Consider the following 19,089-nt stretch of genomic DNA (forward strand, 5'->3'; position numbering starts at 1 on the left):
GAGATCTATTTTCATACATACAAAGACCTCCTGGAGTTTTATTACTGCTGTATAGTGAATACAGATGTGTCTGACGTACATGTTGTTTCTTGTCCTGTCAGGGGGTCACTAGCTTCTTCTCCAAACATCGCATAAACTGTGACTGTATATTCTGTGTTAGGCAATAATCCATCCAGTTCAATATCTGTCAAGGCCTCTCCAATTTTCATCTAAAGGTAATATGAATAATAGACACATTATTTCTAAACTAGCTCATGAGAGGGAAAAAACAAGCCAGGAGCATTTTTGTATAGGAGAAAAGTATATTCAATAGAGACAGAGCATATTTTTATAGAGCTGGTAAATGCCATAAAATTGAATAAAAGTAAAAGGCTACAATATGCTCATTTAGGCTCCAGTTCAGCAGAGCACTTAACTTTAGGCATACAATCAATCCTTTGAGAGTCAATGGGACTATTCATGCGCTTAAAGTTAGGCATGTGCTCAAGTGCCTTGCACAACAGGAGCTTCTGAGCACTGTAGTTAAACAGGAAATTGGTAGGGTCAAATCTTGCTCTGTGTTGACTCAAAGAAATTGATCAGCTGAACCTGAACACAGAACTTGGCCCAACGTGAACAGTTTTGTTCTTGCACAGAGCAATGATATACCTAACATTGTCTAAAAGGCAAACACCCCAAGGAGATGCCTAACATGAAGGTGGAGGGGATATAAAGGTGACCAGCCACACAAGCAACAACACAATAGTTCTCTGTTGTAGCAGAACAAACAGCCTCAACTTCTCTTCAATATGCATCTATGCCTAAGAGACTGTTGAATCTTTATACCAGTTCAGTGGAAACTAATGGCCTCAAAATGACTGCTGAAGTGAGAATATTGCAATGAGGGGAAAGGACTCTGGTTTATTAATCAGAAGTCTGTCTACAGGCGGAGGCGTGGTTTTGCTTTTTGCTATTTCAGGTGTGTATCATTTTCCCCTTGAGCTCCTTCAGTAGGTGCCGCATTAACCGGGACTGATTTATTTATTGAAAGATCTTTCTCCAGGGTGAGGCTCAGTTTTGCTGATGTCAGCTAGCTTTCAGTGAGGCCCCATTTTCAAGAGGGCTACATGATCATAGCTACTCATTTTGCAAAGAACACAAGTCTATTCGAGCTCTCAGTGGCTTCCTACACCCTTTCCAGAATGTTGCATGCACTTGCATGCTGCCAGTGAGTCCTTATAGAAAATACTCTTAATTTCACATACAGTCAATGGAGCATAAAACAATTTTAAATCTTAGCCCTAAGATTGCACTGGCACTATATTAGCTGTTTCCAAAAATCCAGTGATATTTCTAGTGACAACATAATATTCTGCCTATCGTTTTATCTAATCGAGAACTGTACCTAACTCTGTTGTTCTTGTTCTACTCAAAGTTTAAAATTAATAGTTTTATTCTTTCTAAAACTAACTTAAAAATAAAACAAAAACAAACAAAAAACCTTTGATATTTATTAAACATAAAAGAATGAAAACAAAACATTGAAATGTCACATTTATTAATTTAAGTTGATTTACTTTCAAAAGTCCAACTATAAAGAAAAAGACTAAAACTTCATGATCTTCTAAATCTATTTTTCAGAAAGATCAAGTCACTTGTGTTTTGATTTCTTTTTTTCTCTGTCTGTGGTTTTGCCTTCATGCTATGATACAATATTGCCTCATGAATCATTCCAAGAGATTCCCTTTAACTCAACTATAACTTGTGACATTTCTGTGTACTAATGAGGACAAATTTGAAAATACTGAAAATTAAAAATAACTACTTGGCATGCAGTTTGCACAGAAAATCAGTAACATGTACAGTACTTTAAAAGTTAGAAAATAGACAAGCTTTGAAGGTAAGGACCATCTGACATTTTGTTCTTTAAATGTTATGTTTTTGAATAGGTAGAATCCAAATGAAAGCTAAATACATCACCTCCTTTTCATCTGCTGCCTGTCCCTCTGTAAGGGGAGCATATAGGATCATGTAACCAGTGGCACCCGCTACTCCATTCCACTTTGCTTTCATGCTGCTCTGTGACACATTATACAACTGTAGATTTGATGCCGTAGGCAAAGCAACTGTGACAGAAAGAGGTAAAAAATTTTCAATTGCATCTAAAAAAACTTGCTTAACATTTCATAAGATTTTGTTTGACTATAGGGAACACAAAGGAATCCAGCAGAGTAAACACTGGAAACACTGTTTGACATAACAACAAAGAGCTATAAAAAGATCTCAGAATTAGAGAGATGGGAAAAGGACTTTGTCATTTATCCAAGCCCCCAGTCAGAGCTTGGATTGTCCTTACAGAACATTTCTAGTACTTTGCCTCTGTCAGATTTTCAATCCTACAAAAGCGAGGACTTCTACCCTTTCCCTTGGGAGAATCCTCAACAGTTATAGATATACAGATATAGTTGGACCAAACTGCTCCATGCACAGGCCCCACCCATCTCTCTTCTAGATCTGCATGGGGGTAAGGATTGGTAGTGAAGAGTGGGTAGGGCCACCATTGGGGTAAGCCACATAGGCAGCCACATGGGCACTGAATTTTTCGGGGTAGCTTCTGCCTGGCAATAACCTCTTCACCCCCCAAGCCACAGTGTGGGAGGCATGTTCATGGTGGGGGGGCAAGATCAAGAGGAGCAAGAGATGGCTGAGCTGTGTTCTAACATGGGGTTGTGCCTAGGGTTCTGGGTTGCCTTAATTAGCCTTAATGATCTGCTAAGTTTGCTTTCCTAGCCTGTTGCTTTGACCACGTCACCCCTTTCTTTGACTCCCTCCACTGGTGCCATCTTCTCTATTGCATCAAACATAAGCTACTTGTAATAAAGGTAATAAAAAGTAATAATTGGAGATATTACCAATCTCCTAGAACTGGAAGGGACCTTGAAAGGTCATCAAGTCCAGCCCCTGCCTTCACTAGCAGGACCAATTTTTGCCCCAGACCCCTAAGTGGCCTCCTCAAGGATTGAACTCACAATCCTTCATTTTCAAGGCCCTTCATGCCCTATCCTCACCCTCCCTACCATCTCTCAATCACTATTGAGCTATTGACTCCTGCCTCCAACTGGCCCATCATGCCAGTCTTCATTGGCTACTTGTTAAATAAAATAAATTAATGTTATTTTATTAATTAGAACTAATTAAATTAATATCTTATCTCCTAGAACTGGAAGGGACCTTCCTTGAGTCCTGCCCCCCCTGCCTTCACTAGCAGGACCAAGTACTGATTTTTGCCCCAGATCTCTAGATGGCCCCCTCAAGGATTGAGCTCACAACCCTGGGTTTAGCAGGCCAATGTTCAAACCACTGAGCTATCTCTCCCCACTTTCAGTTTTTCATCCTTTTTCCTTTCATCCCCTTTCATCCTTTTTCCCATGCTGTGCCTCATGCTTGGGAGGAGCTCCCCATAAACATCTGCAAAACAATCTCATTATCATTCCAGCCCCTCCTTAAAACTCTCCTTTCCGGTGATGCCTACAAAAAGTTTGATAACAGATAGGGTACTGGTGTGCTGGAACCATTGTCCATCATGCTGACCAATATTATCTCATTGTTTCCTTCTACTCCCTCATCTGTCTGTTGTCTCTTGGTTTAGACTTAGTTGTAAGCTCTCTGGGGTAAGGACAATGTTTTGTTCTGGGTTTGTACAGAACCTAGCACAATGGGGTCCTGGTCCATGACTAAGTTTCCTAGGTGCTCCGATAAAACAACTAATAAATAATAAGGAGAGAGAGAGAAGGGGGACAAAAAGACGGGAAGAAGGAGAGAGTGCTTCTGCTACAATTTTCAAATTAAAATTAATTGCAAATGTCAAAAATTTAAGAGCATATTAGACAAAAATCATTTGCAGCTGGGGTAGACACCTAATAAAGCCGATAACTGAAAAAAATTAAATTAAGAGGAAATTTTAAAGTAACTAGAAGAAATAGAGGTATAAAGAAAGCACACATTTGCAAGAATTTCAAATAAATTTACATTTGATACTTATTTTGCATTTTTCAAATTGATTAAAAGATAGGCTCCTCTCTTACTTTCCCGTCTTTTATGCATTTATGGCACTGAATATATTTATCTAAACAGCATACTACCGTAAGGTCATTTTTAATGTACTATATACACAAATGTGATAGTTTTCACATTTGTGCTTAATTTTAATCTGTCAGTATCACACAAGGTAAAAAATGTAAACTATAATTTTTCACAGATTTTAACTGGCATGGTGAAAAATACTTCCAACCTGCAAATATTTTATAACCTGGAGTGATTAATACTTACACATTTCAGACTATTACTTATGACACTCCAAGTTTTGTTTATATAACGCTTGCAGCCACACCACCTTGGGCTATGATCTGATCGGATCTCAGAAAATAAGCATGGCTGGGCTTAGTCAGAACTTGAATAGGTGACTTCAAAGGAATACCAGGTGCAACAGGAAGTGATGCTATTGGCTCAGTATGTGACACTCTTCCCGCTGAATCAGAAATTAACCAATTCCTAACATGGTGTTATAGAACATAGTGCTGCTCGAGAGTCAAATTTTTTTGGATGAAACAAAAGGCCTAGGTCTCAAACATACGTAACAAGATCCCATCTCACTTTTTGTAAGTTTGGTAGTGTTAGCTTTGATTTCCTGGCTGAATCCCAAACTAGATAATTGCATTCTGCTTATCTTCCACCCTGTAGTTTCAACTGGAAAAGTGATTCTTCCCTTCCCTGTGTAAGGTCTGTCATATTGCTAGGACAAAATCATTGCATTTGGGGTGAAAATATTTGAGTTAAATAAAATGTTATATGATTTAGAGGGGCCTACCCCTCTAAGCTACTTATATGACCCCCACTGAATACTTCACAGTGTTAAATGTAATTATCCTTACAACATCCCTCAAGTAGGGAAGTACAATTATCACAGATGGGAAACTGAGGCACAGAAAATCAGAATCACTTCCCATGGTAACTTAGGAAGTCTGTGGCAGAGCAGGAAATGAAACACTTGTCTCTCCAATCCCGAACAGTCCCCTCTTCACTGAATCTCCCATCATCTCTTAAGGAACTAAGGCCAAAAAGAGGAAATAAGGCTGTATGCCTAAGCCATAAAATTTAGATCCAGCTGCAGCTCCAAACTGTCCCAAAGTCTAGGAGTGTTATGATTTAGAGGCTTGGTTTGGCCCATTACAGAGAGAATATAACTGGCTCAAAGTTTGGGAGCATTTGGACCCGGGTCTTTAGTTCAGGCCCAAATCTAATAAATAAATGTAGGACAATACTAGTAAAAAGAGCTAAAGAGAAAAAAGATTGGATTCTGCATCCCTTACTCACACTGTGCAGTGCCTACGTTCAGCGTTACTGAGTCAGGTCCAGAACAAATTGAGTGAGGACACTTACGTGTGGTTTCAGTACCACGGAGGCCCTCACTTGCAGCACTTATATATATAGCAAACACAGCTATCTGATATTCAGTTAGGGACATCAGGTTTTTCAGAACTGCTGTTGATACACTTCCATCCACCACCACCTGTTTGGGAAAAAATTCAATGAAATAAGGATAAAATAAATTCATTTTATTACTATTTAATCCATCTTATCGGTTTGTCTTATCTGTCATATTTCTAAGACACTCCTTGGCATGATACATAAATGTTAATCTATCTATGTTTAACACAGCACAAATGACATTTGTATCTTAGTATACAGTACAGTAGCCAGGAAACAGAATGGCAAACATATGCATAATGAGGAGTCTTAAGGCAATACAAAGCAGCACTTTGGATCAAAGGAAATGTTAAAAATACAATTAGCATAATGGAAATTAAGAATATTGTGTAATGGACGCTTTCTGATATATTTATTATGTAATTCAAAATTTCATTATTGTACTGCATGCACATACCTGTGTACGCACAAACACACACACACACACACACACACAACAACAAAATCCCCAAAACAAAATATCTTCAAAAAATAAAATGCATTTAACCTCACCCTTTAATTATACTGCTTCTGTTGTCCTGCCTCCACTCTCCATCCCTTCCCATGCTGTTCTGAAAGTTGTCTGCTTAAGTTGTAAACTTCTTCATGCAGTGTCCTTGTTTTCATACCTACCTCCAAAGCACTTAGTGAACTGTTGGTGCTACACCAATAATAAATATCCATCTGGCCCACTGGTCAATTTTAGCCAGATTCCCAACTCTACATCCATGGTTTTTTTTAAAATGAGTTATGTTTGCAAAGCTCAAACTCTATCCCTTCTGCCCCTTTCTGGTCCTGTATCCTTTGAAATAGCATCATACAGAGTTGGTCCAACAAGGAAAGCTGATGTATAAATAAAAACACAGTTTACATATTGGATTTTAGGTCCTATCCTTGAACAATGTAATCACAGACTGTGGTGTATGTTTACACAGCCTGTGGTAGCAAGCCTCCAAGCCTGAGTCAATGTACTCGGGTTCATGGACTCATGCTAACGAGCTAAAAATAGTGATGTACATGTTGCGGCTCGGGATGAAGCTCAGGCTGTGAAGCGGGCCTCAGAGCCTGTGCTCCAGCCCAAGCTGCAATTTAAAGTTCTGCCTACACAGCTACTTTTAGCGGAGTAGTGCAAGTCCCACAAGTCTGAGTCTGTTGGCCTGGGCTCAGAGATTTGCTGCCGCAGGCTACCACTGACTGTGTAGATGTACCCATACATGGAAGCAGCATCAGGCCTATGATCAAGTGCTATCATTCCCAACTGGTGAATTCTTTCTATTTATGTCTACTAGAAGTTCTCACAATCAGGAACCTGATAGGATTTTTCCTCCATTACCTCTTCTGGTTGGCCACCTCTAGTGGGATAGTACACAACTCTGTATTTTTCCACCTTGCCCGGTGCATGGGTCCAGCTAACGCGGAATCCTCTGGCTGTTACCTCAGATGTGACCAAATCAGTAGGAGCTCCAAGAGTGGCAACAAATGTTCCTATATATGAGATAACATAGAGAAATTATTTTTACTCCTATAAAATAATGATTTGTTTTTGCTCTAATTGCTGAGTTCCCAAAGATCTCTCATCATTAGAAACTGAATTAATTGGAGAGGGCACATTTATTTAGTCGATTTTTAATATTAACTAAATAATAAAAATAATAATATACATACAATTCTCAGCAAGACCAGGCCTCCATTGGTTTATGTGGAAAACTTTACATGCATCACACACAAAGGTTTCAGCACAAACGCTTTTACAACTGCAATGGTTCTCCCAAGCTTTCCTGGTTGCCTGTCCCTTCATGCATTCCCTCCCTCCCCAGGTGCTTCCAAACACCCTCTCCCCAAGTTCCAGAACTAGCCAGGAATCTCCACAGCTGTGAACCTGCTACAACACTCAGCAAGACAGCCTGTCCCCTGTATTCCTTGGCAGGTCTGCAGGTGGGGTGGTATCTGACAAGACACACTGGAGCTACGCTCGGCAGACATCTACCACTGCAAGACTCTCCTCCCCCCCTCCCCCGAGATACTTAATTGGTTCATGAGCCCTTTGATGGCCATATCTTCCAATCCACTGCTTCCCCCCACACCCAGACCATGGCCAGTCACAGATCCCCCTACCATCTGTGAAATTCTTAGGGGATCCAGGGGGAAGAGAGAAGCCTACTAATGCAACATCTTTTCAGTACACTGCTTCAGATGCATGTGCAATGCAACCTTCCTCAGTGAGGCACTTCATAAACTTAGGGAAATCCATCTGGCATTTGCATCTGCTGCATACGATTTTACAGGGTCACAGCTCAGTCAATTCAAATACATTTCTCTGGAACATTTCAAAGGTACTTTCTCAAAGAGGGCTATTTCTCTAACGAATTTCAATGTTCTACCCCTAGCATTTTCAGCTGCTCAGAAGGTCCTACGGTCAGCAGAATTTTTGTATACTTGTAATTTTTCCACCCCCACAACCTTTTCTTGTATTCCAAAATTCTGGGTTGTTTTTTTCACCCAGAGATTAAAAAAATAAAAAAGTTCAACTTCATGTAGAGACCAAGCCTGGGAAACTTCAAATTGAAAGTTTGGCAAACTTGTGAGACTAAGAAAACAAGGGATTAGAATGGAAACAAGGGCACTGCCTTAATTAGCTTTACTCCTTCTCTAACTCATCCCCAAACCTGCACAATAAAGATACCCTCTTTTTACCTGGTGACTGGTGATAGCTACAGCAAAATGAATGCACTTTTTTTCATGTCACCTAACACTATAACAACAAAAGACAAATTACTATCATGGAACTAAGCAAAAGATATTAGCATACACATGAAGTACACACCAGAAAAAATACCTTCTCTGATAATATAGTATCCTGGTAGCAAAATATACATAGAAAGAGTAAAATGTCAGAAACTAGTTCAAAACTGTCCCTATTCTAAAATTGGATTTGCTGGTCTAATATCAAGATCAAACAAAGTTTCTTATTTACCTTTGATTTCCTTTTCCTGTTCCTCCACTCTTGAACACACTGTTCTTGTAAGACCTTCTACAATGGTGTGCATGAAGTTAAAGTCAGCAACGTTGTAGACATGAGTACTGTCTGGCTCAGAGGCAATCTCCTCGAGTTCATTTATATCTGCATTCTTCACACCTTACAGTGGAGAGACAAAATAGGAAAATGTTTGCAACAAAAGAAATCGGTGTAACATTTAAGCCATGCAGCTTGGCCCAAAGCCTACTGATGCCTATGGAGTCTTTCCCCATTTCACTGGCTTCAATGTGCTTTGGATCAGACCTACAGTCAAGCTGTTAATTACAGGTAGTTATAATTAATCACAAGGGTTAATTTCCAATATTACAAGTGTTACTGACATCTTTGCAGTATTCTGATGATAACTAGCATATGTTTATCCTGCTAAAATGTCAGTTACATTAACAGTCGGCGGAGACTGAAAAAAGTTAAAATTTTCCAAAATATTTTTGATGATGCTTAATCCAGATAGAAACATGATAGGACCCTTATAAATACACGAGATAGATAGAAAAGATCAGAGACTTATAAAAAGTACAATGCAATAAATAGATACGTTAGAATACATACCAATAGCAAATAATTCAACACCAGCATCACGCAGATTTTTAGCAGGTGGGATGACATCATCTTGGGATTTTCCATCTGTGATCAATATACCAATTTTGGACACATTGGATCTTGCACCTGCTTCAGGCTTAAAGCTGTTCTCCAAAATAAAAGTTAAGGCAAGACCTAAAAAAAATAAAAAATAAAAAAATGGTTTGGCTAATGAAATTGTCTATGTAACACTGATATTTTTATTGATTTTTGAAGTTTAACTTTCTACTCAAAGTAAAGAATGCTGAGCAACCTCCTACTGAATAATAACTTATAAAAGAGAACAAACTTTCACTTAAAAATATACTGTTCCAAACAGGCAGCTTGAATTAAAGGCAGGGCAAAAATGGGAGCAGTCCTCAGCAATCTTCCAATCAATAAAATTATTTACAACAGAGAATAGAAACTTGTTTGAAACTAAACTGGGCTACTGAGCTACTCACATACCTTACCCCACCAGAGAGACAAGGTGGGTGAGGTAATATATTTTATTGGGCCATTTGTTGGTGAGAGAGACAAGTTTTTGAGCCACCAGAACTCTTCTTTTATTGGACAGAAGTTTGGTCCAATAACAATATTACCTCATCCACCTAGTCTCTCTAATATCCTGAGGCTGATATGGCTACAACTACACTACATATTACTCCACCAGGGAAGTCAGAGGATTTCATCTATTAGTAAATTTGGTTTCCAATTCAGCAAAGGACTAAAAACAAGCTTACCATTAACTCTGACTTCTCAAGATTGAAAGCATCAGGACTATTCACATGCTTAAAGTTAAGCACACGCTGAAGTCATTTGCTGAACTGGTATTTCAAAGAGTAACATATACATTGTGTTTAACACACATTTTTAGAAAAGCTGGTCAAATTACAAATTATATTTCTGTAATGAAATGGCCTTTAGTTGATTTGTCAGCAGAAGTCACTGAAACAGGAAATCAGATTGCTAATTTCAGGCCTGAACCTGAAAACCCTCCCAGGAGTGGTTCTTCTAGTTCCACTGAATACGGGACAGATCCTGAGCAGCTTTCATTGCCCTCAGTTCCCACTGGAGTCTTTGAGAGCTGACAGTGCTAAGTTTTACGGGAGAAATTCACCCCGTGCAGAAATCTTGCTCAAAAACGCATTTACCACTTAATTTAGGCCATTAAAATCCAGTTGCTGAGTACAATCTTTTATTTTAAAGCTTTTTACACTCACAAGCTGAGGAAAAGCTTAAATTAAGCTAATGGAGAATGTAACGTCAAAAACTGATTATTACTGATTTGGGAGAGGCAACTTGGCTCTAATTTGAAAGTTAAAATGAAGCCATATGAAAAGAGGTTAGGAAAAGCCACCTCTAATGCCAGAATATAATTATCATAGTCGATTTATTACTTGCTTCTTGGTATTTCTATCAAGCATCAGTTCAGCTATGGTACCACAGTATATCCGTTCTGTTCCCAGTCCAACCATAATAATTCCTTCCACCAAAATAACGATTGGTGGAGGAGAAAAGGGAAACTTCTAAGCCTCTCTGGAAAAATTAGTTTGGCAATAATTTACTCTTTCAGTCCATTATCCTCCAGACAAGAAAGCCAGGACTATTAAGTGTTGCACTGATGCTATGGGATTCCTCTCCAGAGAATATATATTTTATCATATTGACAGGTATCCCGCAGCTATCCACCACTAAATTTCCAAAGAGCCATGTAGGGTTTCAATATCATGAAAGTTAATGGGAGTCTAAACCCCCTAGGTGATTCTTTGAAAAATTTACCACCCCCCACCAGTCAGATGTTAAAACAACAGACTTTCTTTCTCCAACTGACGGAGATTTTGTGTATGAACAGTGTCAATGGCTTTTGCTGCTCTATCCTCTTTCCAGAATGTAAAAGTGAACTTCCTTTGCTTTTAGTTTTGGCATAGACAAATCATAGACACAGATTTTGCAGATTGAGGCCTGAGTCAAAGCTTACAGAAGACATGAAGATTCCCTTTGACTGCCGCTACTTCAGATCAAGCTCTTAGGCAAACTTCAAAAATAAACAGCACATTCACTTTTACGAAACAGAACAAAACCCCAATACTTTAAGCCAATGCAGCATGGCATATTTTGGAGCATGTGGCTAATGCAAAAATACATACTGTACCTGTTAATGTATTCCCTCCCTTATATGGCAGATTACGGACTGCATCCAAAACAGCATCCTTTGTGCTAAAGGCATTCAGATGCCATTCAATTCGGGGATCCCCACTGTACTGAGCAAGACCTAGTGAATCAGAAATAAATACATTGCAGGAGATTCATTTTTTCAAGTATATACATACTAGGCTATCAGTAGTTTGTTATCATAACAGGGCTCTTTTGAACTCTTTAAAGATGAATTTATTACTCCCTAAGTTGTTCTGGATGCCAACTCCACTATGTATTTTCTAGGTTTTTCTTTCAAGTGCTAAGGAATTTAAGTAAAAGGTAAGGTGCATTTTTTCAGGTTTTAGTAAGATTCCAAGAACTCATTTCATGAAAGAGAACAATTTTATTAAATGCCTTTTTGAACAGGCTACACTGTAAGTAGCAAAACAGATATGATATATTGTTCAAACAGTTTTAAACATGATAGAAACCGTCTGTTGGCACTTTCTTCATGTAAAAAGTCCACTGTAAGAGTCTGATCTAATGCCAATTGAAGTCAATAGGAGTCTTTCTGTTGATTTCAAAAGGCATTGGATTAGAACCCAAGATGAAAATATGTCTATATGTCATCTCAGGAAGAGAGGCACAGATAAAATTTCTAGACACCATAAATGACTGCTTCTTGGAGCAGCTTGTCCTGGAACCCACAAGGGGAGAGTCAATTCTTGATTTAGTCCTAAGGGGAGCACAGGATCTCGTCCAAGAGGCAAATATAACTTAACCAATCAGTCATAATGACCATAATGTAATTAAATTTAACATCCTTGTAGGGGAAAAAGTAGCATTTAACTTAAAAAATGGGAACTACACAAAAGTGAGGAAGCTAGCTAAATGGAAATGAAAAGGAACAGTCAGAAGGATGAAATGCTTGCAGACTGCAGGAGCCTACTCACAAGCACCATAGTAGAGGTTCAAATTAAATATATACCTCAAATAAAAAAAAACAAAAGCAGTAAGAGGAACAAACAAATCCCATCATGGCTAGACAGCCAGCAGTTACAGGCAAAAAGGCATGCTTTAAACATTGGAAGTCAAATCCTACTGAGGAAAATAGAAAGGAGCATAAACTCTGGCAAGTCAAGTGTAAAAATATAATATAAAATTGAAGAGCAACTAGCTAAAGACACAAAAACTAAAACAGCATAAAACAATTAAGCACATCAGAAGCAGGAAGCCTCACAAACTGTCAGTGGGGCCACTGGCTGCTTGAGGTTCTAAAGGGGCACTCAAGGAAGACAAGGCCATTGTGGAGAATCTAAATGAATTCTTTGCATTGGTCTTCACTGCAGAGGATGTGGGGAAGATCCCCACATCCAAGCCATTATTTTTCAGTGATAAATCTGAGGAACTGTCCCAGATTGAGATGTCAATAGAGGAGGATTTGAAACAAACTGACAAATTAAACAGTATTAAGTCACCAGGGCCAGATGAACCTTGAGAGTTCTGAAGAGTTCTGAAGGAACTAAAATATGAAATTGTAGAATTAACAACTATGGGATTAACCTATTACTTAAATCAACCTATGAACGAAATGACTAGAGGGTAGCTAATGTAGTGCCAATTTTAAAAAAGGCTCCGGGGCAACCCTGGCAATTACAGGGCAGTAAGCCTAACTTCAGTAACAGGCAAATTGCTTGAAACTATAGTAAGGCACAGAATTATTAGATACAAATGTGATATGGTTGGGGAAAAGTCAACACTGCTTTTGTAAGGGGAAATCATACCTCACCAATCTATTAGAATTTTTTGAGGGGGGTCAAAAAATGTGGACAAAAGTAATCCAGTCGATACAGAGTACTTGGACTTTCAAATAGCCTAGGGCAATGTCCCTCACAAGGGGCTCTTAAGCTAACTAAGCTGTCATGGGATAATAGGGAAAGTCCTCTCCTGGATCAGCAGCAGATAGGAATCAGAGGGTACGAATAAATGGTCAGTTTTCACAGTGGAGAGAGGCAAATAGCAGGGTCCTCCCAGGATCTGTATTACAACCTGTGATATTCAACATATTCATAAATGATCTAGAAAAAAGAGAGGAAGTGTGGTGGCAAAATTTGCAGATAGTACAAAGTAGTCAGCTTTGTACTTAACTAAGGGCTAGTCTACACTTACCTGCCGGGTCAAGGCGGTGAGTTCGACTTCTCGGAGTTCGAACTATCGCGTCTAATCATAGAATCATAGAATCTCAGGGTTGGAAGGGACCTCAGGAGGTCATCTAGTCCAACCCCCTGCTCAAAGCAGGACCAAACCCAACTAAATCATCCCAGCCAGGGCTTTGTCAAGCCTGACCTTAAAAATCTCTAAGGAAGGAGATTCCACTACCTCCCTAGGTAACCCATTCCAGTTCTTCACCACCCTACTAGTGAAAAAGTTTTTCCTAATATCCAGCCTAAACCTCCCCCTCTGCAACTTGAGACCATTACTCCTCGTTCTGTCATCTTCTACCACTGAGAACAGTCTAGATCCATCCTCTTTGGAACCCCCTTTCAGGTAGTTGAAAGCAGCTATCAAATCCCCCCTCATTCTTCTCTTCTGCAGACTAAACAATCCCAGTTCCCTCAGCCTCTCCTCATAAGTCATGTGCTCCAGCCCCCTAATCATTTTTGTTGCCCTCCGCTGGACTCTCTCCAATTTATCCACATCCTTCTTGTAGTGTGGGGCCCAAAACTGGACACAGTACTCCAAATGAGGCCTCACCAGTGCTGAGTAGAGGGGAATGATCACATCCCTCGATCTGCTGGAAATGCCCCTACTTATACAACCCAAAATGCCATTAGCCTTCTTGGCAATAAGGGCACACTGTTGACTCATATTCAGCTTTTCGTCCACTGTAACCCCTAGGTCCTTTTCTGCAGAACTGCTGCCCAGCCATTCGGTCCCTAGTCTGTAGCAGTGCATGGGATTCTTCCGTCCTAAGTGCAGGACTCTGCACTTGTCCTTGTTGAACCTCATCATATTTCTTTTGGCCTAATCCTCTAATTTGTCTAGGTCCCTCTGTATCCTAGCCCTACCCTCCAGCGTATCAACCACTCCTCCCAGTTTAGTGTCATCTGCAAACTTGCTAAGGGTGCAGTCCACACCATCCTCCAGATCGTTAATGAAGATATTGAACAAAACCGGCCCCAGCACCGACCCTTGGGGCACTCCACTTGATACCGGCTGCCAACTAGACATGGAACCATTGATCACTACCCGTTGAGCCTGACCATCCAGCCAGTTTTCTATCCACAATCTAGACGTGATAGTTCGAACTCCCCGCGCGCTCCGGTCGACTCCGGTACTCCACCACTGCAAACGGCGGTGGCGGAGTCGACCTTGGAGCCGCGGACTTCGATCCCGCGGCGTCTGGACGGGTAAGTAGTTCGAACTAGGGTACTTCGAGTTCAGCTACACTATTCACGTAGCTGAACTTGCGTACCCTAGTTCGACCCCCGCCCTTAGTGTAGGCCTGCCCTAAGACATACAAAGGGATATCACAAAACTAGATGACTTGTCCCCCAGTCATCTAGTTTTGTGAGATCTCTTTGTATGTCTTTACAGATGACAAATGAAATTCAGTGTTGGCAAATGCAAACTAATGCATATTGGAAAAAAATAATCCCATTTATACATACAAAAAGATGGTTTCTAAATTAGCTGTTACCACTCAAAAAAAAGAGATCTTGTAATCATCATGGACAGTTCTTTGAAAACATCCACTCAATGTGCAGAAGCAATCAGAATGGGATATATAAGAAGACAGAAAATATCATAATGCCACTATATAAATCCATGGTACACCCACATCTTGAATACTGTGCACAATTCTGGTTGCCCCATCTCAAAAAAGATATATTAGAATTGGAAAAGGGTACAGAGAAGGGTAACAAAAATAATTAGGGGTATGGAACACTTCCATATGAAGAGAGATTATAAAAACTGGGAGTGCTCAATTTAGAAAAGAGACAAAATATGGTAGAAGTATATAAAAATCATGAATGGTATGAAGAAAAACAGTGTTACTTCTCCTCTGCATAAGACCTCATTAGGTGTCATCCAATGACATTTATAGGCATCAGGTTTAAAACAAGAATAAGGAAATACTTCACATAATGTACATTCAGCTTGTGGAACTTGTTGCCAGGGGATGTTGTGAAGGACAAAACTATAATTAGATAAGTTAATTGAGGATAGGTCCATCAATGCCTATTAGCCAAGATGGTCAGGGATGCAACTCTGTGCTCCAGATGTTCTTAAACCTCCAACTGCCAAAGCCGGGACTAGACAAAAGGGGATGGATCACACAAAATTGCTGTTCTATTCATTACTGCTGAAGCATCTGGCAGTGGTCACTGTCAGAAGACAGGATACTGGGCTACATAGACCATTGGTCTAACCTAGCATGGCCATTTTTATGTTCTTATGAATATCACAATTCATTATGAGAAATACCTTGTGTACAATGATCAGGTCCAATCTTACAAGCTTTCCATTCATGTTACTCCCATTGATTTAAATGGAAATTCTGTGTGTACAGTGCTTTCAGGATCAGGCCCTAATATTTTTATTCATGACAAATAAAAAGGATGATGTATGTTGTACAAATATGTAGGGATTAAGTTCATTACTACCTTGGAAATCAAGGGTTTACTGTTGTTTTCTTTTTTGTTTGTTTTAATTCAACTGTGAACTTACAGAATTTTCTTTAGAAACCTTACCTACTCTTGTTTTCTCAGAACCCACATTGAAGGCACCAACCAGATTTTCCAGGAAAAGCCGGACAAGTCTGAAGTTGAATCTGCCAATACTCCACGAGCCATCTATCAGGATCACAATGTCTGCGATTGCTGGAGTTTTACATGTAAACTGATTTTCTGTAAATCATAACATGGAAAAGAAAATGTAATCACAATGATACTAGGGCAATTAAACATTTCTGGGATTTTTCCTTCTAAGTTTAATACTTAAAAGACAATATAGTCTTTTATAGACCATAAAAATGATGCTGAGCAAAGTTATTAAAAATAAGTACATTAATAAGATATTGTCAAATATGTTCTAGCCTCTTATTTGGTTGTGTGAAATTAATTTTTAGAAAAAGTATTGATTACTTAAAAATACAGTGTTCCTGGAAGAAAAAAGCATAAACTGCTATATTGGTAGAATAGCATCAAATGGCAGCTCATGTTTACATTTTGATTCCTGGGGATATATGCACTGGGCTTCTAGAATGCAACAGAATATAAATTATGTTTACTGCATAAAACCTGCTATGTATGAAGTAAGACAGATCTCAGAACACATGGATAATTCTAAAAAGCTGTCACCACGTGGGGAAGTCCTCAGTTGGTACAGAAGGACATAGTTCTGTTGAATTCAATGGAGTTGTGCTGATTTGCACCAGCTGGGGATCTGGCCCAGTGTCTCTTGTACAATCAGAAAGGAAAAGCAATGTACAAAAATGGAGGAGAGTCACAGAAGAGAAAGCTAAACTTTGGAAGCAGTGGAGATGTCTGTTAATATTCTTGCTGGCTTGGTTAAATTACAGGGAAAATGGAGGAAAGTGGTAATAGGAAAAGGGAAACAGAAAGTTAAGTAGGTTTTAGAGTCACTCACAGGCTAAGACAACAGAAAGATTTTAAGGTAAGAGACAGGGATAAAAGAGTTCCTGACATACTAAGCTGGACAAGCAAAATTGCAACATTCAACTGTGAAAGTAGCAGTGAGGCAGCTGAGAAAAGGCAAAATAATGCAGCGGATCAGGCAGAAGAGTGGATGGTTATAACATCACAGAGCTAAGGGAAATCATGGAATTTCATGACCAGAGGAGGGGCTGAACTGGATTCAGGGATGGAGGGGATGTGTGTGATGGTGGACAACAGTTACTGATAGTTTGCATGGCCAAGAGAAGGGAAATTAATGGGGACCTGTCATGCAGGTGTGTCAAGGGATTTCTGGATACCTGGCAGCAGCAGCAATGAATTATCTTTTCTATGTTTGAAAGTAGGAATATAGCAAACTCCGCACTGCATTCAATGGAGAATGAGATAAATGGGGAAATGTTGGGGCTAATTGAGTCAAACAGTACAGAAGGGGCAACATGCATTACAAACTGCCTCAATTGATATGTCTACACTTACACCAGTACGTAGAGTACATACGCTGCACATCCAGCTAGCATAGGTATAAACTGCAGTGTAGATGGTGAGGCACGGCTTAGGGAGTAGAATAAAGCCCCCTACATGCCTGAACCCCTAGGGTATATACCCTACACTGCTTTCTATAGGCACCAGCAGTGCTTCCCACAGCTATACTGCTATTTTTAGCAGTGTCGTTTCATGCTGTCTCCTTCTACCAGAGCCTTTCCCTGCCACAGTGAAAGGCCCTGTCAGCAGGGAAAGGCTCAGGCACAGACAGGGGCAGCTCCAGACCCCAGCACACCAAGCGCATGCTTGGGGCGGCATGCCGCGGGGGGCGCTCTGCCGGTCGCCGGGAGGGCGGCAGGCGGCTCCGGTGGACCTCCCGCGGGACCGGCAACTGGCAGAGCACCTCCCACGGCATGCCGCCCTGCTTGGGGCAGCAAAATATCTAGAGCCGCCCCTGGGTACAGAGAAGGAAGCGGGGATGCTGCTGGAGCTTTTCACTACAGACACTACACGTGTAGCTACCTAAGTACGCTGTACTCTACATGCCACCATAAGTGTAGACATAGCCAATGATAAAATAACCTGCGTCTTTGAACTTGGGAGAGAGGCTAAGTAGACAGAAAGATGAGTTTTCACTTGGCCTGATAGACAATAAGCTCTGATTTGCAACACCTGTTTCCCCAGGAGTCACAAGGTGAACCTGAGATTACAAAGGATATTCAAACATCAGCATGAGTAGTGCAGAAAGAGGTGAGTGGAGAGGGATACAAATTGCTCTAGTGCTGAGAAAAGGATAGAGTTGTTAAAATGAGGGCTTAATAAGAGAGGAGGTTCAGTGAGAGAAGATGGGGTGCACATATTGGCCCTCTCGAATGCTCATACAACATTGAATGTGATTACATACCATGTGGTCAGCAGCTTAAAACAACACCATAACAGTAATGTCACTAGAATGATTATCTTAAATATAAATACAATCTGATGTGCAGAAGGACTAAAATGGTAGCCACAGTCACAAACTTTTTTAACTGGACAGAATAAGTCATGTTGTTTGTTTCAAATTTGATATAACCACAGTGGATGGCAAACCCAGTCCATAAAGTTAATGTTAATTCACTAGAAGTATTTTATAAGGATTAGGGTGTTTTTCCTACATACAGTTAGCAGTGAGGAATAGGCTATGAACACGTGGAAAAATTCCACTTGTGAAATTGCCAAAACAAAACCTTTATTTCAGATTTTTACAGTACAAGACAACGGTATTTGAATTGGCAATATATTTTAGTGTATAAACACTAGAAAAACACTAGTAAGTATCAAGAATGTGAGCATATTGGAAAAAAGTGAGAATAAATTGGAAGATAACTTTAAACAAAGCTTCCAATCCTTCTGCCATTGAAATCAATGGCAACGTTTCCATTGACTTCAGTGGGATTAGGATTTGATTTTTCATTATTTAACTGCAGCTGATATCTGCCACAGCATGGTCTAAACATACGTATGTTTGCCCAGTTATGTTTCCTGTTGATCAATTTGCATTCCTTGACTTGTCACTAAAATGGAGGTCAGTTTTACCATCCTTACATTGCATAGTACATTATGTTCCATTAGTTTCAGCAGGACTATTGGCAGAGAAAAATGCAATTCAAACAAAGTGAGGACGGAAGA

The 19,089-nt window shown here is 39.9% G+C and overlaps 1 protein-coding gene across 2 annotated transcripts in view; it reads right to left on the reverse strand.

The window, feature by feature from the left end:
* The window catches only part of COL14A1 (collagen type XIV alpha 1 chain), a 198,939-nt gene that overhangs the window by 111,085 nt on the left and 68,765 nt on the right, over window positions 1–19,089 (reverse strand). For both annotated transcript variants that reach the window (XM_045005058.1, XM_045005059.1), the window contains 8 exons: window positions 15,994–16,149; window positions 11,256–11,375; window positions 9,092–9,256; window positions 8,480–8,641; window positions 6,839–6,990; window positions 5,419–5,548; window positions 1,960–2,105; window positions 80–209 (listed from right to left, as the gene is read on the reverse strand). In XM_045005058.1, the coding sequence (XP_044860993.1) occupies window positions 80–209; window positions 1,960–2,105; window positions 5,419–5,548; window positions 6,839–6,990; window positions 8,480–8,641; window positions 9,092–9,256; window positions 11,256–11,375; window positions 15,994–16,149 (1,161 nt within the window). The remainder of the gene's footprint in view (window positions 1–79; window positions 210–1,959; window positions 2,106–5,418; window positions 5,549–6,838; window positions 6,991–8,479; window positions 8,642–9,091; window positions 9,257–11,255; window positions 11,376–15,993; window positions 16,150–19,089) is intronic.

The sequence above is a fragment of the Mauremys mutica genome, chromosome 2 (assembly GCF_020497125.1).
Source record: "Mauremys mutica isolate MM-2020 ecotype Southern chromosome 2, ASM2049712v1, whole genome shotgun sequence".
NCBI lineage: Eukaryota > Metazoa > Chordata > Testudines > Geoemydidae > Mauremys > Mauremys mutica.